Source organism: Neurospora tetrasperma, assembly GCF_000213175.1.
Source record: "Neurospora tetrasperma FGSC 2508 unplaced genomic scaffold NEUTE1scaffold_4, whole genome shotgun sequence".
NCBI lineage: Eukaryota > Fungi > Ascomycota > Sordariomycetes > Sordariales > Sordariaceae > Neurospora > Neurospora tetrasperma.
Window position 1 is genome coordinate 2,028,953 of NW_009799102.1, and position 21,749 is coordinate 2,050,701.

General features: G+C 52.6%; 6 protein-coding genes across 6 annotated transcripts; 3 read left to right on the plus strand and 3 right to left on the minus strand.

Annotated features, from left to right (window-relative positions):
- Positions 1-774: 774 nt before the first annotated feature.
- Positions 775-2,191, minus strand: NEUTE1DRAFT_117416 (uncharacterized protein; the record flags this gene model as incomplete). The annotated part of the gene is made up of 4 exons (XM_009853901.1): positions 775-1,186; positions 1,279-1,615; positions 1,945-2,018; positions 2,118-2,191. 3 exons carry the CDS (start codon positions 2,005-2,007, stop codon positions 1,179-1,181), a joined length of 408 nt encoding a protein of 135 aa, XP_009852203.1.
- A 408-nt stretch (positions 2,192-2,599) lies between these two features.
- Positions 2,600-2,952, plus strand: NEUTE1DRAFT_65328 (uncharacterized protein; the record flags this gene model as incomplete). The annotated part of the gene is made up of 2 exons (XM_009853902.1): positions 2,600-2,745; positions 2,801-2,952. The coding sequence occupies 2 exons, from the start codon at positions 2,600-2,602 to the stop codon at positions 2,835-2,837; spliced, it is 183 nt and encodes a 60-aa protein (XP_009852204.1).
- Positions 2,941-4,213, minus strand: NEUTE1DRAFT_84009 (uncharacterized protein; the record flags this gene model as incomplete). The annotated part of the gene is made up of 1 exon (XM_009853903.1): positions 2,941-4,213. The coding sequence occupies one exon, from the start codon at positions 3,800-3,802 to the stop codon at positions 2,999-3,001; it is 804 nt and encodes a 267-aa protein (XP_009852205.1).
- Positions 4,214-5,140: 927 nt separating this feature from the next.
- Positions 5,141-6,379, plus strand: NEUTE1DRAFT_45973 (uncharacterized protein; the record flags this gene model as incomplete). The annotated part of the gene is made up of 1 exon (XM_009853366.1): positions 5,141-6,379. The coding sequence occupies one exon, from the start codon at positions 5,141-5,143 to the stop codon at positions 6,377-6,379; it is 1,239 nt and encodes a 412-aa protein (XP_009851668.1).
- A 1,209-nt stretch (positions 6,380-7,588) lies between these two features.
- Positions 7,589-9,195, minus strand: NEUTE1DRAFT_84011 (uncharacterized protein; the record flags this gene model as incomplete). Its single annotated transcript, XM_009853904.1, has 3 exons — positions 7,589-7,669; positions 7,745-8,468; positions 8,621-9,195. 3 exons carry the CDS (start codon positions 9,064-9,066, stop codon positions 7,589-7,591), a joined length of 1,251 nt encoding a protein of 416 aa, XP_009852206.1.
- Positions 9,196-14,843: 5,648 nt separating this feature from the next.
- Positions 14,844-21,027, plus strand: NEUTE1DRAFT_84016 (uncharacterized protein; the record flags this gene model as incomplete). The annotated part of the gene is made up of 2 exons (XM_009853905.1): positions 14,844-20,474; positions 20,544-21,027. The coding sequence occupies 2 exons, from the start codon at positions 14,844-14,846 to the stop codon at positions 20,766-20,768; spliced, it is 5,856 nt and encodes a 1,951-aa protein (XP_009852207.1).
- Between the last annotated feature and the right edge of the window lie 722 nt (positions 21,028-21,749).

Here is a 21,749-nt window from a genome sequence, read left to right on the forward strand (position 1 = left end):
GGCTATTGTCCTGAAGAGCTGGGAGCGGGGAATCTTATCATTAGGAGTTAACGGTGTGGCCAGGATGCTGGATATATAACCAGATGCTTATTCAGCTTAGCTTGAGTATGGCCCATACACACGGTAAAAATTTATTGGAGAGGTGGTGAGTTGTGTTGATGAAACGTTCTCGAGGAGTTGCAAAATGGCAGGGCCAAGGACTCCAGGAGACAGGTAAAGGGGGATAAGACTTTATGTAGATTAGGTAGACTTGTGTGATTTTTTTATGCTCTTCATCTATTGCAATATTGCCTCCTCATGTCATAAACAATGAGGAAGTGTGAGTGCGGCTTCTGCAGTGAGGGAGGTGGATAAGGATGTGTTCTTGGTCTTCAGCATCTTAGCAAGTGTGAGCAAAGGTATCTGAAGATGAAAAACATGGAGAGCAGGAAGATGATGCTTAGGCAACGGTTAGAATGGTCTAACCTGTACCTGCCTACATACGTGTTTCTGAACCTCTTGAGGTCTAGGTACGGGTATGCTCCATTGACATATCGATATTTTCTCTGTAGGATGTTTTGTCAAGTAGTCCTCCAGACTATGATGTGTAATTCCACTATGGCCGCTTGCTTCAGCATTGCGTATCAATAAACCGCAACAAACCAAGTAGCGTTTGAACGGCGAGGCGGCCAGAGGGAGAAAAAAAGCGGGTAGTAATTTAGCGAAAGCACGTTGGCGAGGTGAACACATCTCACATCATGGTCATATACTGACCCGAGTCATTGGCCATTGTTGTCTCCAAATGCCGCTTATTCGTTTGCTTCAATGATTCATCAAGTTGATGTATCTAGTCCCTTTCATGGGGCTCGCGACCAGGAACACTATCCGTCGCCGGTCTATGGGTATCGATCGCTGTTCTGTTTTCGAAGTGCTTCCCTCCAGGGGCAATCCCCCTTCTCCGTTTCAAAGAGTTGGAATCCGCAGATCCATGTCCTTCGATGAGATGTCTGAGACTTGAAGACTGCCCGCACGTGGATGAATTGAAATTGGAATGGTTGATATGGTCGTCATCTCTCTTGTTTCAATTTGCCGTTAATTTCAGACTAGTCAGGAAGCCTCAAGTTTTATTCCCTGGATGAATGCTGTATACAGCCCCCTAAAACCATGCGCCCTGCCCAGACCGAGAGTGGAAGACTAATTTAGAAACCTAAAGATGCAATGTCAGTATTGCGCGTCCTTGTCCCTGAGTGGTTACGAGACAGAAGGGAGAAGGTATGGTGGGGGGACGGGAAAACGTACGGAGAGGGGTGAAGAACCACCTGTTCTTGCCGGAGGTGTAACGCTCCTCGAGAACCTTCTTGACGGTCTTCTTGGCATCCTCGCGCTGGGAAACCTCCTTGAAGGTCTCGGCGGAGACGGAGCCCTTGAGACCCTCAAGCTCGAGGGTGTAGCGGGTGGGCATCAAGTGGTTGTAGTTGATGACCTTGATGAAGGGCTTGACCTTGGAGCGCTTCTCCTGACGGGTCTTGCTCATGCGGCGAGTGATCTTGCTGGGGTATCTCTCGATACCGGCAACGATGGCGTGACCGTAGGGGTGGGTCTTGGAGCCGTTGTCAACGGGCTGGATGATGACGACCTGAACCAAGGACAGTCAGTCAGCGATCATGGTGTTTTCGGCTTTTCGCATTATCTCGTTGCGAGAGTTCCCCTATTCCATCAATCCTCGGCTTGTCTTTTCCCCCATCGCGTCGTTGTCGCGCAGCAGTCGGAATCGGTCGTCGGTCGTTTGTCCCTTTCCTTCCCAAACGCCATTGGTCCAGCGCAAATTTGCAGCAACTCGTTTCTCCTCCGATCGATTTGGTCAAAATTCGAGATTGGTGACAGAACTCGGACGACACGGGACAAGACAACGAGGATTTCCGGTCGGGTGGGCAAAGTAGAGGTGTGGCAGGTGTAGCAGCATACCTTCTTGCCGGCATAACGACCCCGGGTAACGAGGCAGACTCGCGACGTCTTCAAGAACTTCATCTTGACTGATTCTGTGGTGGATTGAGGTTAGAGGGGGTGAACGACACGGGAAACTCGGAGTCGCGTCGAAAAAAAAAACCAAAAATTGCAGAGGAACAGTATGGACGTACTCAGTGATCCAGCGGGGCCTTGCCTGAAGTCGGTTGTAAGGCTCAGAGACAAGTAGCTGACGACCGTGTTGAAGTCTTTCCCGAAATAATTTCCAGTTTGTGGGCTTTCAAAATTCGAGCGGGCACAGCAGCGCACTCTGATGACTAAGCCCTGATCTGTGCGTCGTCCATAAAACCCGAGACTCGGGGGAGCTGTCCTTGCCAAGACTTGCAAGTGTGGACTGCGTGCGGGGCATGAACGGGGCCTGCCGCTGGGGAAGCCAAGGGAACTTTGGAGTGAAATGTCAAGGTGAATGAATGCAAACTGAGCCAAATCCAATGCCCAAAAGTTGCGTTTTCTTCAAAGTGGTTGTCGGCTCGCTTATCACCAATTACCCTCCAAGTTCACGACAACTTGATTTGTTGAAAAACATCAACCCGCTACACTCGGTCGACTTATCACCACTTCAACATACCCAAACATCTCCTGTACTCGACACAGAATGCCTGCCCCAGTTTACATCATCTCTCGGGTTGCGGATCCCATCTTTGCCGTCTTCATCGGCGTTTCCGCTGCGGCTTTGAGAATCAACCGCGAGGAGAAGGAGAAAGGCCGCACCACCCAGGAGATCTTCCAGGTTGCTCGTCGGTATGCTTCACTTTCTCCTGCGGGGATTTACGACCCGTGCTAAACCTATATATAGGCGCCTTGGTCTCACCTCGACTGCCAAGAGCTCGTAAGCTACTACTATCTGATCATGTCAACATGATGCAGTCACTTGGTACCGAGAAACAGACGGTTGCGGCCATGGTCGCGCCTTCCTTTTCGTAAAATTTCTCATCACCATTATCCCACAGAAACAACTCTCTTTAATTGTACAGCATCGCCGGTTCCTTGACCCTCATGCCGAATAGGCCGGCCCGTACTCTTTCTTTAACGCCTCCCGGACCATTTGTCCACACAGCTTGGCTGTTGGGTTTGTGCTCACAGCGAGTGCTTTCGCGATTTCATTGCCATATCTGCCACCCATAGCAAAGTCCCTCGAGGCATTCTCCTCGAAATCCAGCTTGTTCCAGCTTCCTTCTCGTCGACCCTGTGGCACAGCAAGGTTGTTGGACTCCATCAACTTGGACGTCATATGATAGATGGCGGCTCTCTGGGTGTGTGCACTGGAAAGCGTCCTAATCACATTCTGGGACAATCTGGTCTGGGGCGTGGCAGGGGTCAGGAGTGAGATGGCGCGATCAAGGTCAGATAGAGCAGTCTCAGCCATCTGCAGTCGCTCGGCGTCATCGATATCCCGAATCAGTGCTTGGTGAAGCTGCTGGGAGCCCGAGATCAACATAGAATCGCCAACTAGCCGTCTAATCGCCTGCGCCCTGTTGTTGCGGGCACTCGCGTACTCTGGGTATTCTTGGATGAGGCTTCCCAGCTGGGTGACACAGTCGCGATAGCCTTGAATGGTCTTATTCACGTCGGTCGTTCCATGCGCTGCAGGCTTTGCATTTGCGAGCTCGAGTTGCTGGATGGAGAGGATGATGTTGCGCTCTAGTTGGGCGACCTTGTCATATACGGCCTGGTCCTTGAAGTTGGGGTCTTTTGGCAGGCTTATGTCGACTTGCACTATCCGGGCGGGGTCGTACTCTGGGTCCTGGATTTTCTCGAGGACGTTGAGATCTCGTGTGCTCAATGAGACGTAAGCCATGGCGATGGTTTGCCGTGGTGTATTATATGGTTCAACGTCTAGAGCTGTGCTTGTGTAGAGAGCGAAACGTCAATGTTGGCAGCTAAAGTCCAGAAACTTTTGGTGGTAGGCTGGGCAAGAAAACGTTCGAAATAATGTCAATGACGAGACCCAAGACTGATAAGCAAGAGGTTGTACACTTTTGGTGTTTGAGAAGGAAGAAAAAGGATGTCGAGATGACGAAGATACAATGTTTGGAATGCAAGGGTCACGATGGATCTCAGGACCAATCATCAAATTCCCCAAATTCAAGGCATCGGCTTTCCGAAAGGCCAACCTATCTACGGCCAATGGGGTGCGGAAGGCCCAAGGTTTTTGTGCACTGTGGCTCGGGACAATGAGCGTCACGGGGATCGCATCTTGTCTAGGATTTTCATGATGGACCTTTCCACAAGTTCTTCGGCGCGGCGTATCTGCAACAGATGCATTGTTTGGGCAGACAAAAGGGGTTGGAGAGGGTTGGAGAAGCAGACGTAAGACCACAGCAACGCGGCCCCACGGCAACCGTCGGCTCTGAGCGGCTTTTCCAGGGATCGACGTTCCATCGGTCTGATTCCGCCTCTGCAAATGGTCCCGCGGGCGGCTGCGGTTGAACATGGCCGCTTCGGTCACTTACACCCCAAATTGGCAGCTCGGCTTATCACCCCAACATCGAGAAAGAAAAGAGTGGTTCGCTTTCCGTTTCCGCTGTCATCCGTCAGAACCTGTCAATTCTCTTCTGTTACCCGGTTTCATCAATAGCGTAGTTGGACAATGAAGACCGAGGAACCACTCAGAGGGAGGGTATTGACTATGGTTCATGGGTAGTCATGGGTTGATACAGCACCAGCTCGGCGCTTGTTACCGCACACTATGATCGATGTGCGGACACTCGCCGGTTTGCCTCCCCCGTGCGCCGTTACCCGCAGCAACCTGCCTACATACGACTGTGAAGCGGACCATAGCCCCGGCCTGCCAACCTCACGGGGCCATTTGAAGGGGGTGCAAGGGCCGCAAAAGGGTCTGCTTACCGGAACTGATCGAGAGGGGGGTTGTGACGTCCGTTGATCTCTGCTAATTATGATAGGTCCTAAGCCAACAGGAACGGAACGCGGGAATACACCTGCTTCGTTGAGCCGACTCTTCATCTCAACTCGTCACTCCTCTCCACCTGCCATGGCTTATAAGTCTCCCTCTCTCCCCTTTCAGATGGAGGTTCGATGTCATCAAGCTATACGCATCATTCTTTGATACCCATCCCTCCAGTCAACCATACACTATCTCTTCGACTCAGCATAGCTTACACATTACCCCGTGAGCATGTCCCCATCAGCCATATCCTCTGAGTACAGCAACTGCAACGGAACTCCGGATTACGCTCTTCAGTCCTCCGAGGTTTCCAACTTCAATGGCTATGATCACGTAACATGGTGGGTGGGTAACGCCAAGCAGGCTGCCTCCTACTACAACACTGTCTTCGGCTTCAAGACTCTCGCATATCGCGGCCTTGAGACCGGCAGCCGGTACTTTGCTTCATACGTCGTTGGCAACGCCGATGTCCGCTTTGTCTTCACCTCCCCCATTCGCTCCCAGAAGTGTCTCCCCGAGGAGGAGCCCATCTCGGATGCGGACCGCAAGCTCCTTCAGGAGTGCCATGAACACCTGGAGAAGCACGGCGACGCCGTCAAGGACGTAGCATTCGAAGTTGACAATGTGGATGGCGTCTTCCACAAGGCCGTTGCCGCTGGCGCCGACGTTGTCCAGGAGCTCACCACGCTCACCGACAAGATGCACGGCAGCGTCCGCACCGCCGTCATCCGTACCTACGGCGACACCACGCACACCCTGATCTCCCGGGCGGATTACAACGGTCCCTTCCTGCCCGGCTTCCGTACCGCTGCCCCCTCCTCCGCCACGGTCCAGCTCCCCAGCGTTCCCCTGGCCCGCATCGACCATTGCGTCGGCAACCAAGACTGGAACGAGATGGTCTCCGCCTGCGCCTTCTACGAGCAGTGTCTCTCCTTCCACCGCTTCTGGTCGGTAGACGACTCGCAGATCTGCACCGAGTTCTCGGCTCTGAACTCAATCGTCATGGCGTCCGAGAACAACCTGGTCAAGATGCCCATCAACGAGCCCGCGCCCGGCAAGAAGAAGTCACAGATTGAGGAGTACGTTGTCTTCAACTCGGGCGCCGGAGTGCAGCACATTGCCCTGCTGACGCCCGACATCATCTCCACCGTCAGCGCCATGCGCGCCCGCGGCGTCGAGTTCATCAACGTGCCCTCCACCTACTATGACACCATCCGCCAGCGCCTCAAGACGGAGAAGCGTGGGTGGGAGCTCAAGGAGGACCTGGACACCATCCAGAAGCTCAACATTTTGATCGATTATGACGAAGGTGGTTACCTGCTGCAGCTGTTTACCAAGCCGTTGATGGACCGCCCGACTGTTTTCATAGAAATTATCCAGAGAAACAACTTTGAGGGCTTCGGCGCAGGTAACTTCAAAAGTCTGTTTGAGGCGATTGAGAGAGAGCAGGCTGAGCGCGGCAACTTGTAAGGTTGGGAGCGTAAGGTCGGGTGATGAGATTGACGATTCAAATTTTCTTTTCTTGTAAAATACTCTTTTTTTCCTTTTTCTTTGGCACAAAAGCTTGGGGGTCGGCCGGCAAAAGGGGAGCTGGCCGGAAGGGTCTTAGCATGGCATCTTGCAGGCGTACTTGTTTGTGGTTTCGATATGGCTTCAAACCGAGAAGTGGAGCATAGAAGTAGCTTTGGCATAGTTAAGTTATGCAAATCATGCGATGATTTTGACACGTGCTTACTTGGTCATTCTGAAATCTTGCTGTGTGAAAATATAATGACCGCAATCACGGTGGTGTATCAGCTTCGAATATGAACGAGGGGTTTGAAAACTTTGTTGACCTGTTCATAAATCGCCAGTCATGGTCGCCCAACAAGTTCCTTTCGCATTCTGCTCTTCACTTGTCTCTCACCACGCAGTCTTACCTCCTTGCACATAATTTGTCCGATTTGTTCAAGGGCAGGATTTTTCCTTTGTCGGAACATCACCGGAACAGTGTAGACATATGAAGATTAGCTTGTTTTAGTACGCCAATGATGATGCTGGTATGGTCTCAAAATCTAACATTGCCGTATCACTCCACATATATGATACATTGCGTGCCCGTCCTCTCTTTCCCCTCGACACGAGGGACTCTACTGATACGCAAAGATTCGTCTTGATCATTCTTCCGAAACCATATCCGTCTCCGATCTCCTTCACAGATGCGCCACACCCAACGAATCGTCTTCTTGAATTTATAGGACCATTTCACATCCGTTGTATCCTGTCATTTCTTTAGCCCTTTCGCTAGTATCCTTTTGCACTGCCTTGTTGGTAAAGAGCATAAAGAAGCCATGGCCCCGTCGTCTCTAGTTATTCGGCTGGTGTCCCCTACAGCTTTGGTTTTGGGAGTTCCACTTTGGACTTTCTTCTTAGCCAAGTCGTCTGGGTATCTTTGATCGTGATGCCGTGTATATTTTCGTGTTCTTTGCAGCGCCAACCCCTCCATGTAACAGATATGTTCGCCATACCCTTGAAACTGCTCTGTTCCGGCTCATCGTATCGTTTTCGTTCACGATACCATAGTATCGATGCTCTGAACCAGAGTGTCCGGTTCGATTCCACCCGAAGAATCTGAAACGTTCAAGCAGAGCGGCTATTTGTTGTCCTCCATCTGCCGCCATTTGTAGCATGCTCCTCACTCTAGGAATCCATTACCATGGGGGTAGGGCCGCCGTCTGGTACTGCTACTGCCGTATCCTTGTCCAGATCCCTCGTATCGCTCTGACACCCAGGACAATTATGAATAGTCTCGTGGGCAAAGACATCACAGTCTATGCAGAAATGATTCCCGCATACCTGGCAAGCATACCGCCCGCTTTCGCTGACACCCTTGAGTTCCGGTTTTGGATTTTTCTGCTCGCCGTCCTGTTGTTTCCCGCTACCTTTAGCTCCGGCTCTCCCTCCTAACACCGCTGGCGCTGCCGCCACTGAATCCCTTGGCCTAGCAGGAAAGGGTGTCAGGCACGAGTAGCACGCCGTCGACCTATACGCCTGAGACCACGGAACCTCCACAAACACCTTGAGCGGGAACAGATGATGGTACGACCTCGCCAAGTGCGTGCTCTGGATGAGCGTCAGCTTGCAGATCGGACAGTCGATCGGCAGCCGGCACACTTTAATTCCGCAGCGCGGACAGGTGTACCCCTCGCGCGTGGGCTTCGCGTGGCAGGCGCAGAAGCTGACATGGTCTTTCGGAGCAAGCGTGCGGCTGGGAAAGCCCATCATGAGCAGGCTGGCGGTGTTTTGCTCAGGCGTGCGGGTGACGGGCGGAGTGGTGGCGGCGAAGAAGAGCTCCTTGAGGTGCACCTCGTCTACGGCGACGCTGTAGTTGCCGTCGTGGTTGTTCGTCCGCTTGCAAAGCTCGCTGCAGATGGCGACTTGGCCGGCGAGGCCAACTACCGAGACGCGGATGCGGTCGGCTACGAGGTCATTGATGGTGTCGTGTATGTCGCCCGGATCGATCGAGACGAGGGCACCGTAGATTATCAGTACTTCGCGCGTGGCATGTGACGGCGTTTGGCTGTACAAAAACATAAAGCGGTTAGCGAATGACCTCTGCCACGGAGGGGGCGGGGCCGTAGCGCTGACTATAGAGCACCTCGGCACATTTGAAGTGCATTCTGTAAACTCGGATTTCCTTGGGGGTCTTGTTGCTCGCTCCATTGCATCAACTTTTCGATGTGCTCGGCCGGATTCCCGCTCAGGTCGCTTATTCGCACAGCAATTCCATCGCGCATTCCCACGATGCCTAGCTGACTGATGGGATTCTGCTCGAAATACTCGCGTACGAAGCCAATGGCGTTATTTAGGACGACTCGGTAACGGTTTGGTAGCAGATCTTTGTCGGCCATGGCGAAACTCATGTCGAGCACAAGCATCAGATGGCGGATAATTCCACGCTGAAGAGGTGTCGTGTCGCGCAGAAGGCGACGCCGCTTCTCGGCTTCCCGAATCTCTGCGATGGAGAGGCCGCTGTCTGCTGTTTCCAAGACGGTATCCCAGGAGCGCTTTACATCTTCCCAGGACGCCTTGCTTTGCTTGCTGCGCCCATCCGCTGTCCTCTTTCCATTCCTCTTGAGCTCATCGTCGGAGGCGTACTCGCCGTCCGAGTCAGCCATGTTTGCGTATGTTTGTCGAGATAGTTTGACGAATAGTAGCTGGCTCTCTTAGTGGGAGAAGTTCGAGGGTCGCTTCGAAACGAGTGGAGGGTTCAGAAGTTCGAGAATCAAGGCCTTTAGTCGTGTTCGTGTAGACAACTCCCTGGTAGGTGTTGATCGGGAGGCCGGGTACTGGCTGTCGCGCTGAGAAAGTGCCGGAGAGAAATAAGGAAGAATGGAGAAAAGGGGATACGCGGCAAGGTTGAATGCGCAAGCTGAACAAAGGTTCGTGGTGTGTGGTGGAAGCCGGAAATGTTTACTGGACTGCAAGGCTGTTCACCAAATGCGCGAACTCGTGTATGTAGGCAGCCTCGCAGGAAGAGTGGGGCCTGTGAAATCGAATCAGATCGGTGCTGGGTACCGACATCGATCTCGTCTTTGTAACTACTGTGTACGGGCCTCGAAATTCGACAGCGAAATTTTGTTTTCACCACAACTTCAAAGCGAAGGTCAACTCTGACTTGAAGCTTGGTTACGAGTCACGGCATTCAAAGGACGTGCATATGTATCAAGTATATACTACATGATGTGCCCGCTACCCAAAAGGGCCACCGGATTGTCTTGAGGCGATGTAGGGCTAGAGGTATGCCTTCGGCCTGCAACTTTCACATGCTTGTGCCCGGGGTTCACCAGACTGTTGAAGTAATCAACAACCTCAAAGAGTATGTAGGCATACAAGGCTCAAATAAATCATTGGATCGGTCGTCGTCGGTACTGCGGGGGTGCGTGATACTTTCGCGGTCAAATCGCTTGGCGAGATGGGAATCCCACGTGGAAAACGGCCAGGGAGTCCAACTGTCCGTTCCGGTCCGGATTCCGGGCACGGGCTCTCTCGAATTCTAGAGTCCAGACGACGGAACGGGGTCCACGGCTTTGATGTGTCCATATATCCGTTTCTGTGTTGCGGTCCAATAAATCTGTAAGGTCACCAGCGAGACAGACATTGTATGGCGTGAGTCGCATGTTTCGTGATGTGGTGAAACAGGTAAACACCCTTACCTTGAGCGAACCAACTGTCACAGTGCAGTGCACAACTACTCACTGGAGATTGGGGAGAGAAGATGGAAAATAATTATTGCATCGAGTTATGCTCGATGAAGGAATGCAGTAAGATGCGACGTTAAAGCGGACCGCGTACTTGGCGTGATGTGCCCGACAGAACTTAAGCTTCGTATGTAGGTATTGTAGGATCGTGAAATGCGATGAAAGGTTGCGCCGTGGAGTCGCCTCGCCGTTAGGTAGTAGGTAGTAAGGTACATATAGATGTACCGGCCCCGTGCCGGCCCGTTCCAGCTCTGCGGTTGATCGTGGCTCGCCTGCGACCTACGCGCTGACAGGTGGCCAATAAGAAACGTCGACTGAATTGACGTTACGTCACGGCACCTTCGGCCGAGGTTTCGAAAGATCCCCGCTCACTGGTCAGCGGCCAAGACTGACCTGTGACGCCTCTGACGTAATACCTCAGCCGCTTGTATGGGCGCAATTGAATTAACCAACTCGCGATCGTACGCGGTCGAAATTTCACACAAAAAGGGCCAGATTGTTCGTGGTTCTCCTCGGTCGCTGCGCCCAAGGAATGGTTTATTCGCCTCCAGACACTGTATAGGTAAGGGGCAGTATCATGTACGCCATTTGGCCCCAAACGATGGACAAACCTGTACCTGGAACTTTGCCGGAATCAGATCATCGTTCGCATGGTTGAATGGTGTTGGAATTTCGATTTTATGCCCTCGTTCCAAGACGCGAGTCAAGCGATGCGGTCAGCGGATAATATGCCAGCGGCGCTGCCTCTACCCTACCGTATAATTTCGGGGCGTTCGTTTTTAGCTTCCAAGGAAACCAGGCAGAATCTGTAAGCATACTGCCCGAATATGTGCACTTTATGCCCGCAAAAAATAGTGGGGGAGACATATTGCTATCCTAAGGTACTGTAAATTCGATTTCTCTAATTCCCTGCCTTTTCCCACCTATTCTTCGAGGGCGCTGGAGGGTGGAGATACCCAAATCACCGTCTTGCATACAATTTCTGGCAGACATGAATGTTGCGGTATGCTTACAGTTCATGCCTGATTTCCCTGGAAGCTAAAAACGAACGCCCCGAAATTATACGGTATGTTTCTGACCTCCATCCGTTCAACCCTACATACAGCTAAGGTAGCACGAGCTCCGTCTGTACCGGCTCTCCAAGCCACACATCCAGTCAGTCCATCGTGCTCACGTGAAATGGAAGTTTCCGTCGAAATCGCAAACATGTCGAATGGGTGGCCACCCGTGCCTTCCAAGCTCAAACTTTCTCTCACCGCTGGAAAATACAAAGATGGGTTGGGAGATGATGGACGCTGCACCTGGAAGAAGAAGAGATTGTCGTAGATGTCAATCAAACTGAAGCGATTCAAGGAACACAAGACGCGCCCCTTTTCGTCATGTGAAGGACAAGTCGCTTCGGATTTTGGATTCGAGATTGCATCGATCTGTCCATTTTCCAGAAGGCAGCATAAATTGCCTGATAGGAGACAGAGGTTGCACTTGTCCGGTTCCCATGCACACCGATGACTCCACCGAAGCCTTTCCACGTTCAAAGAAGCCCTTCGAGACGGCAGCCCCGAGCCAGGTTTTCGGGTGCCTCCACCAAAAGACGAATCCAAGGCTTGAGAGTCGATCGAAGCCACAGAATCGATGGTGTTGCCAAACCATCCAGAACAACCCAATGAGGCCAAATGAGCCCATAAAGCGCTAACTTGATTTTGAACAACATGCCAATGGTGTGCAATGATCATTTGCGCCGTTATCTCCTTTTGGTGTCTCCATGGGCTCGAAAGGGAATTGCATGGCGGCATGGACATGCGGTGTCAATAAAAGATGGGGCTTGAGCTGAATTGGAAACGGCTTTCTGCTGCTAAACAACACTAGTGATTACTTGTCATCCGATTACCCGTGCCTTCTTGGTTGCCCGGTTTCAATATGGGAAATTCCGGTCAGAAGTTAGTGCTGATAGTGCAGTAACAGTATCGAGGTTGCCCAAGCCTTGATGGGACTGAGTGGAAAGATGGATTTGTTAGGCTGCTAACGTCTGGTGTATGTTTTTTTTTCCCCGACCGTACAGGATCATTGGCCGCCGGTTGAAGAAACGTTGAGGTTTGTGCCGAAGATTTGCTAGATTTGCATTTGCGTGTGTACAACGCAACGACAACAACGGGAATGACGGGAATCAACCAACCCTCCTGCTGTCGGCCAAGACAATGCGATCGCTCCTGGTTGCAAGGTGTCCTCGGCATGCCGCTGTTCGCTCTCCTATCGCATCTTGGCATATTGTAGTGTTTCAGTGTTTGTCCATCACATCCGCGACCCGACGTTCATCGCGGGAAGACACGGTGACATGAATGGAAGATGTGAAGATGACTCTTTGCCATTGCGGAAGCACACACGGCACGGTAGTATAGTGTAGTGTAGTGTAGTGTAGTAGTGTATACTACCTACCTACTGGAGGACTGGAGTCATCAGCGGCGGAATCCACCCCGAGCTGCCCACTTTCCCACCCATGGTGTTCCTTGGGACAAAACGCCTCGATCTTCATCCCGATCATTCTAGCTCAACCTTGTGCATGTATACTACGCTGGAGGTGCATGACAAAAAAAAACTTTGCCAACTGGTGATTGCGTCCAAGTTTGACTTTTGCGCCTCGTCAAACACTGCTGTACATTATGTCTGTATTCTCACATTATGTAATATGGAACAACTTGCTGTGTGGTTGATCAGACCCAAGACGTGAAATACAGAAAGTACCCAAGTACGTACCTACCTAGCGACCTATGTATCGACATCGATGGGGCGCTTGGATCAGGCAGATCCATGACAATTCAGTGGACGTTAATCATTGCTGTGCTGACCTAAACCCAAAGGGGATAACACCCCTTGCCGTAGCTCCGTGCCCGCGCGCTGGCAGCCTCTCTTCGCCGCCCCAGGTCCGGGCCATCACGTCATAGTCCCCTTTGGCGAACTGGGGCCCTGCCAACTTTCGCTCCATCCCGGGCAGGTTCCATCCACGGGTTCCCGTTGCAGGTCTTGGCAAGTTTGCTGTAGAGGTAGAGGTAGAGGTAGGTCCATAGTCGGGGGCCAGTGGCATCGCTCGCTGCCATCCACCACCACAGACAGAGTCAAGTTTCCAGCCTGGCTTTTGTGCCTTCCTCTCTCGACTGTGGTAAACACCTGCGGCTGCACCTGACTGGCAGACCGATTTGTTCCAGGTTAGTGAGCCTCCAGACTGAGCCTGCCAACTGGACCACCCACGTTGACGAACCAGGAAGCCCGCCCACTGCCGCTCTAACACGCCTTGACACGCCCGTCCTTAGTAGTCCACTTCCAGAGTGCACCGTCCGTCCGCCTGGAGCCAAGTTCAAGTCTCTCTGCTTCTCGAGAGTGCAGGTCTGTCTCCAGGGCTTTGTTTCCCACTCGTCCAGTTGTCGAGACCCCGAAGTTCCAACTTGGCCGTTCCGGCTGCTGCACCGGCCTAACACACCCACATCCCGTCGATTCATCCGCCGAACATCCATACCTCTAGTCTTCTTTCCTCCCGTCTACCGTACACCTCGCCTCCAAACTGAAGCCTCCAAACCTCCGTCGTCAAGGATCCACGCAGACAGACCGTCCTCCTACCGAACACGCACCCGCACAGCCAGCAGCAGCACACCACAGACAGACGGTCAACAACATCCAACTTGTACTATTCACCTAAAGACAACCAAGTCCGCACTAGTCCCTCTTCACACTAAGTATACCCAGCCTGATCTTGATTCAGGCCCCGTCCGAACGAAACAAACCCTGTCCCACCGCGCCTTGTCCTGCTACAGTCTACGAGTGCCCTCTGCCTGTCCAAGACGCCGGCCACCAAGCAACCCGCTACGCCAGAACCCTCGACGAACCTTTGACACAAAGCTGGCCCCTATTGACCCCAACAACATAGCGCACGCGCCATAATATCCATTCGTGTTGCCGAGCACCACGACACTACTCAACAGTTAATAATCGACACTTGCTTAAGCTGGACTTTGGAGAGATACTGCACATGAGGAATGCGATTTTTCAGCCTTCATCGCCGAAGCCACAGTAAAGAGAAAGAGAAAGAGAAGGAGAAGGAGAAAAGAAAGAGCATATCCTTGCCTCTTCTGCGCCCTCGCTCCACCGAAAGACCAAGAACAACCGAATCCACGCTCACATCCACTACCACTACGACTCCCGCTCTCACTCCTACTTCCACTCTCACAATCACAGATACTACGGCGGCCACGACGCCTACAATCACGACCGCGAAGCCAGTCACGCCCCCACGCACGACGACTCCTCCCAGGACTGTCATCGAGTCACCCGACAGTCACTGTTCCAACCAGTGCGCCATTGCGCGAACCCACACCGGTCCTACCGATGATTATGCCCTGAATCCTCCAGAGGCTTCTGCGCCGTCTGAACAGCTTGAACATCAGGACCAAATGACTGGCGTCAACGGGAGAGGAGGGCTAGGGTCGCTTCAACTTTCAACGCCGCATTCACGGGCTTCCAATCAGCACGCTCTTGCACCCGTCGTGGATGATATCCGGTCTCGGGATTCGGTGCGCAAGCCCTCCAGGCTTTCTTCCGAGGTTAGCTTCAACGATAGCCCTTCCAGCGAACCGACATCTGAAGAGAGGGACTTGCAGCAGGCAGAGAATGGAAAGAGGACAGTCGGGGAATCGCAGCGGGGTAAGATGGATACGTCCGAGGCACAACGGCAGCTAAGTCAATACCGTTTGCACTTGGCCCGCGAGATGGAAAAAAGAGAGATTGTTGCGGCAACGGAGAACCGGCTGGCCATCCCGGGCCCGGTCCGCGTATCTCCGATACAGGAGGAGGCCAGCAGTCCCTCGCCACAGCTCCCCCAGAGCGGCAGCGAGCCAACCACGACATCGACCGAGTCTGGGAATACCATCCGCGGCGGTGTCACCCCCGGCTTGACGGCTAGAACTCCTTCATACCCCTTCCCGCGCATGGCATCCTCGCCCGGCTTTCCACACAGTGGCCTGCCATTTCACCGCCCGTTTACCACGCTCTCACCAACTACATTTCCGACTACGCATTCGTCTACGGGGGCTCACGTCTCGTTTGCCGGCATTCAGGGCCTTGACCATTCTGTCTCCAACCCCTCTACTCCTGCCTCAGCAATGACCTTTCTGCCTCCAGGGTGCTCCGGTACTGTGCAAGGTGAATTTTCGACACCCAATCTATATGACTTGACCCTCATGCTTTCGGCTGAGCCGGGCTTGGATGCATGGTGGCACACAGTTGTTCAGATCATGACTGAAGTGTACAGGGCTGAAAGGGTAACCCTGGCTGTGCCTGCCGATCCGACGGATATTGAGAACGTGCCATGGGGCCAAAAGGCAACGTACAACCCCCACCAGGAGGATGGCCTGAGCCTAGGCTATCTTGCTAGAGGCTCGAGCTTTGTCCACAGCAGTACCGACGATATCACCGACCTCTATCAGAACAACGACGAATCTCTTAAGCCCAAGGGCTTAGCGCGCCCCGGCCTGCCGAGCCGACACTCGTTCTCTTCTTATGAAGACAGCAAGGACAAGAAGGAGTCGGTTGAACGAACGCCAGTGACACCCCTTCGGCCACCAATGGCATCGCGAAGCAAGACTGCTCACCCAGGTGTCGGACGCGATCGAGATGTGAGTAAGGATGATGATGTTGCTGTGAGCTTGAACCGTGAAGCTTTGGCAGAGCATGACGCCCTTGAGGGCCAGCAGCCCATTCCAAGCTGGGAAGCACCAATAACCAACAAGAGAGAAGGGCACGGGAAGCTCTTGAATGTTCTCCAGGCATTGGATTACGAGGCCGATCCATTAATCGATCACAATGGGGTATTGCGGGTTTTGGAACGTGGTCGCGTTGTTGCTCTTACTAGGTCATACCCGTATCTTACACAAACATCGTCAACCGACAGCAAAGCCGCCGACCCCAGAGTTGCGACGCGCAGCCAGTCGCCAGAGGGGCCACGGAAAAAAATCAAGAAAATTCGCACGCGATCCGAGTCAGCGACTAAACTCTCTGCGCTTCTGGGCAGTGCGACTTTGTCAACCGCCGCAGGCAGGACCTCGGGCGGGCACGGCTTGGACAAGAAAGCTACCGGAATTGCCTCTCGCTTGGATGACGAATACCCAAGACCCCCGACACCCAAGTATGAGGAGTACGAGCAGGCACCACCATCTCCGTGGTCTCAATCCCCGGCCCCGTCCCCCGCTGTGAGGGCTGACCCTAGCGAAAATCCGTTCTTTGCGGATGCCATGGTCGATGAGGAGTCGTTTAATCCAGGTTCGGCTCCTCCTGACTACTCAGCTCTGCAACCACCTGAGGCTATTGGGGTTGATAACTCGTGGACGGTGTTGCATATCCCTTTAACCCATGTCCTACTGTCGAAACCTCAGCAGCCAGGCTTCAAGCTGGATTCGACGTTTTTGGAGCAAAAGATGTCACAACGGGGCAAGTCAAGTCACACGCCGACAATTCCTATCCCCTACCAAGAACCTGCCGCCAAGGAAAAGCACGCCCCGATTGCGATTCTGTCTATACTCAGCCCCATTATCCCGTATCCCACCAATCTACGCCACTCGTTGGAGCACTTGGCACCACATCTGGCCACATCTTTTTCTCTGTGTCGTCACTATACTAACCTCGAAACGGAGCTGAACGGACTCCAGAAACGAAGGCCACAGACGGTTGGCTTTGGTGCGTTGGGTCCTGACGGACGTCCGCTGGCTGGTCCTACCGCTTTCACAATGGGATACCTCCCAACCGATGACAGCATCTCTCAGCAGTCGCACGCTGGCAGCATAACCAGCCCTAGCGAGTACTCTGGTCCCTCTCGCAGTGTCATCCACTCTCCGAATGGGACGCCTACTTGGGATTCCTCGGCACTGAGTTATCTGATGGACAAGAGGTCATCCTCTGCCAGCCCAGCTCCTGTCGCCGCTGGGGACAGTTACTTCACCACCACGCCAAAGCCGGGAGGTACTGGTGTGGGACAACGAACCAAGACAGGATCACGAGAAAGTACAACCCTTGAAAGGAAGGGTTCCTTGAAGATACCTGGAGGGAAGTCCCAGTGGCAGGATGCAGCTGGTGTCGCGCCCGTGTCGCAGGAGTCTCAGGGAAGCGGAGAAAGCAACCGCCGGAGTATTGATGAACCTTCGCCGACAAACTCACAACAGAAGACTGCCGTTCTCAAAGAGCAGCGGGAAGAAAGAGGCGGCTTCGCAAGCAATCAGTCAGCCGAGACTCAACGGAGAAAGCCTGCCGGTACTCCCACAGGTCAGCATCGGCACACGCAGTTGCACTCATATGGTGCCGACTTTGCCACCACCTTCCAGTCCCTTCCTCCGAGCTCCACCGTCGGCAAAGGTATAAACCAGGGCGCAACGGCATCTAGGCAAGGATCGATCTCATCGACAGACATGACACCACCATCGGACAAGCTCAAAGGCCTTATCCTTGACTCTTTGCCCGCTCATGTCTTCGTAGCCCTTCCACAAACGGGTGAAATCGTCTGGGTGAACAGTCGGTTCTTGACATACCGCGGGCAAACCTCTGATGATTTGGCCGCAGACCCTTGGGGAAGCATCCACCCTGAAGACAGAGAAAAATACCTTCGTAAATGGAGTGCGTCTGTCCGTACCGGGGATCCGCTTTCAGAGACCGTAAGAATCCGTCGCTTCGACGGGGCTTATCGGTGGTTCCAAGCGCGGGCTGTCGCCTCCAAGGACAAGCGGGGTGTTATCATGCAGTTCCTGGGTTCATATATGGATATCCATGATCAGCATGTCGCACAGCTCAGAGCAGCACGGCAGGAAGAGATCGAGGTATCGGAGGCAAAACATCGTCTGCTTGCTAACTTAATCCCCCAAATCATCTTCACTGCAACTGAAGACGAGGGTATCACTTTCGCGAACGAGCAATGGCTTTCTTATACCGGACAAGGCTTTGATGATGTTCTCGGACTTGGCTTCATGGATTTCGTGCACCCAGAGGATCTGGCTAAATGCCGGATTCCCCTCGAACGACCCACCTCACCGCATGTCAGGCAGGACAAGACAAAGCACGACCATCCGCCTTCGCCCAGCAAGTTTGGCATGGCCGCTATGGGCAAACAGCCTGCTACCCCTCACGTTGAAAATGTGTCTGGGCTCGTACACCCAGCTCTCACCCGACACAGCAGTAGCACCAGCAGTTCTGCTAACGATCTCGCCGGTCCTAATCTGTCCGAGCTTGCCAGGCAGGGAGTCATCAAAATCAGCACCGACAGCAAGGGCCAGCTCTCATACACAACAGAGATCCGACTTCGTTCCAAGACCGGCGAGTACCGCTGGCATCTCATTCGATGCGTTGAGATTGACAATGTCGACTTTGGTAATGGCGCTAGCTCTTATTTCGGCTCTGCCACCGACATCAACGATTTGAAACTCCTGGAAACCAAGTTAAAGGAGGCTATGGAGTCGAAGAGCCGTTTCCTTAGCAACATGTCGCATGAGATCCGAACCCCTCTTATTGGCATTTCTGGTATGGTCAGTTTCCTTCAGGATACCACACTCAACGAGGAGCAACGTGATTACACAAATACCATTCAGACCAGCGCCAACAGTCTGATCATGATCATCAACGATATCCTGGATCTTTCCAAGGTTGATGCAGGCATGATGAAGTTGAACTACGAATGGTTTCACACGCGCTCTCTCATCGAGGATGTCAACGAGCTGGTGTCCACCATGGCGATCGCCAAGCGTCTCGAGCTCAACTATGTTGTCGAAGAAGACGTCCCTGCATGGGTCAAGGGTGATAAGGTCCGAATTCGCCAGGTCTTGCTCAACGTCATCGGCAATGCCATCAAGTTCACTAATGAAGGAGAGGTATTCAGCCGCTGTAAGGTTGTTGTTCCCAACCATGGCCATTTGTACGAGAACGAGATTATGCTTGAGTTCTCCATCATTGACACTGGAAGAGGCTTCACCGAGGAGGAAGCCGAGTTGATCTTCAAACCCTTCAGCCAGATTGATGGAAGCAGTACCCGCCAACACGGTGGAAGTGGCCTAGGTTTGGTCATTTCGCGACAACTGGTCGAGCTACACGGCGGTAAGATGGACGGTAAGGCGGTGCTAGGAAAGGGATCAACGTTCACCTTTACCGCAAGGTTTGGGCTTCCCACAGAATCCGACAACCCTGACCTGGCTGCACCACCTGCGCCTACGCCAGGCCTTATACCGGAAATGAACATTCTCCGTCGGTCCTCCATGGCATCCCCTCACAGTAGGCCATATCTCACTTCTGCACCTTCATCGGGCTCAGTGGTACCTGTTGAGTCTGACACTAGATCGCCGGCAGCAGTCTCCACCGGTAGCTCGGAACCGTCTATCCACTCGTCACGCACCCGAAACACTGAGCGCTCATCCATATCGTCTGTCAACGTCGGGTCCTTAGCACGATTTAGCGAGGCAGCTCGTGCTAGTGGGCACGATTTGTCCCAGATGAAGCTTGAGATGCCTCATGGCAGAGGAGGAGGTGGCTCCGACGCGGGCACTACCCCAACGCCTAGCAACTCCAGCAACGAGCGCCTGTCGAGGCCTACCATTAAAGAGGGCGGTGGTTCAGAAGATAGCGATGGGTTTCACACATCCCTTTTCTCCATCTTGATTATCTGCCCGCAAACGCACAGCCGCGAGGCCACGACGAAGCATATCGAGATGACGCTGCCAAAGAGTAACCCTCACCAGATCACAGCGGTCGCATCTGTTCAGGAGGCGCGCAAGCTGATCGGTGGTGAGGACCCCGTCTTCTTCACGCACGTGGTGGTTAACCTTCCGACGCCTGAGCAGATCATTGAGTTGATGGATGAAGTCCAGCGCTCAACCATGATTGGCCGCGGCGTTACCATCCTCATTCTCTCCGACTCGGTACAGCGACAGGCGGTTCTGAAGCAGGTAGCCGGTACCCAGTATGAGGACATTTTGTCTGAAAACCGGGTGACCTATATCTACAAACCTGTCAAGCCATCACGGTTCGCGGTGATCTTTGATCCGGCCAAGGAGCGTGATCTCAGCATCGACCGGAACAGATCAACGGCAGAGCAGTTGGTGGAAAACCAAAAGCAGAGTTACCTTGAGGTGGAGAAGCGCATGGGCAACAAGGGGTACAAGGTCCTCTTAGTTGAGGATAACTTGGTCAACCAAAAGGTGCTGCAAAAGTATCTCAAGAAGGTCGGCGTGGACGTGGAGTTGGTCGCAGACGGAGTAGAGTGCACTGATGTCGTGTTTTCGCGGCCTCATGATTACTTTTCGTTGATCTTGGTATGTCTTATCACCCCCGCCGTCTGTTGTTTAGCAAGTGAGCTCTGTACCTAACCATCGTCCCAACAGTGCGATCTCCACATGCCACGCAAGGACGGATATCAAGCCTGCCGCGAGATTCGTGAATGGGAAGCCAAGGGCAACTTCCCAGGGAGGGCGTTACCCATCATCGCCCTGTCGGCAAACGTCATGAGTGACGTCCAGGATAAGTGTCTCCAAGCAGGGTTCAACGACTACGTAACGAAACCTGTCGACTTTATCAACCTGAGTAATGCTCTCTCGAGGTTCTTCTAATGAATCTGCCGACGGGACCTCACTACATTATTCTTTCACACACAAAAACACGGAAGAGGAAGATAACGGACGGGAAAGGGGAGGGAATGGGAAGCAACGAAGGAAAGAATTGCTGGCAAACGGAAATGGAACTGGCTTTTGCAGGACTGGAAGGGGAGGGTACATCATTGCATATCATCATCCGTCATCCGAAATCACTATCTCATCGTTATTATTTTCGAACACTTTGTGTTCTGTTGACAACGCTGATAGATAAAGGCGAAAAAACGCACAAAGCCGAAAACTGCGAAGGGAGAGAGAGCGAGAATTTTGCTAGAGATATCAGTTGTTATCACACCTTTCTGCTCTCTCTTGCCATGTATCACTAAACATATGTCTTAATTGTCTTTTTCTTTTACTTTCACTTCTGTTGTTTGTCCTTTCCTTCTCGTCTTGTTTATTTTCTACAGGTCTACAGGTAATGAAAAGGGTTTGGTTGGTTGGCGAAGGTTAAGATGGGATGGCTTCTTCTATCTGGCATGAGGATTGGCATCAGGGCATAGTCAATGATTCGAAGGGTTTTTTCTTGTTTGTTATCTGATGTAATGTTGCTCTATGAATGGAATGCATAATGGGAGGTCTCGTTTAGATATCGCTAGTCGACAATAATCACGTTAGATATTTTGTGGCGGAACAACAAAAGATCAAAGTTAAATCAGTATGTCGAGAGTGGACATGAAGTCCACCAGTGCGAGTCAAGTCGTGGGATATCTTCAAATGATTTCGACAGACCAAATCATGAATGATGAATCCGGCAGGAACCGACAACTCATGGCCATACAATCCAAACTTGCGGGAGCGATTGGAATTCTGATCAAGTGTTCCCTCGAAGTCCAAAGTGTAATGTGTATATAACCACCTCACATCGCTCCCTCATCACACCTTCAAACACCATCACTTCTGAACCCCAGACACCAACACCAAAAACGTATGACCATGGAC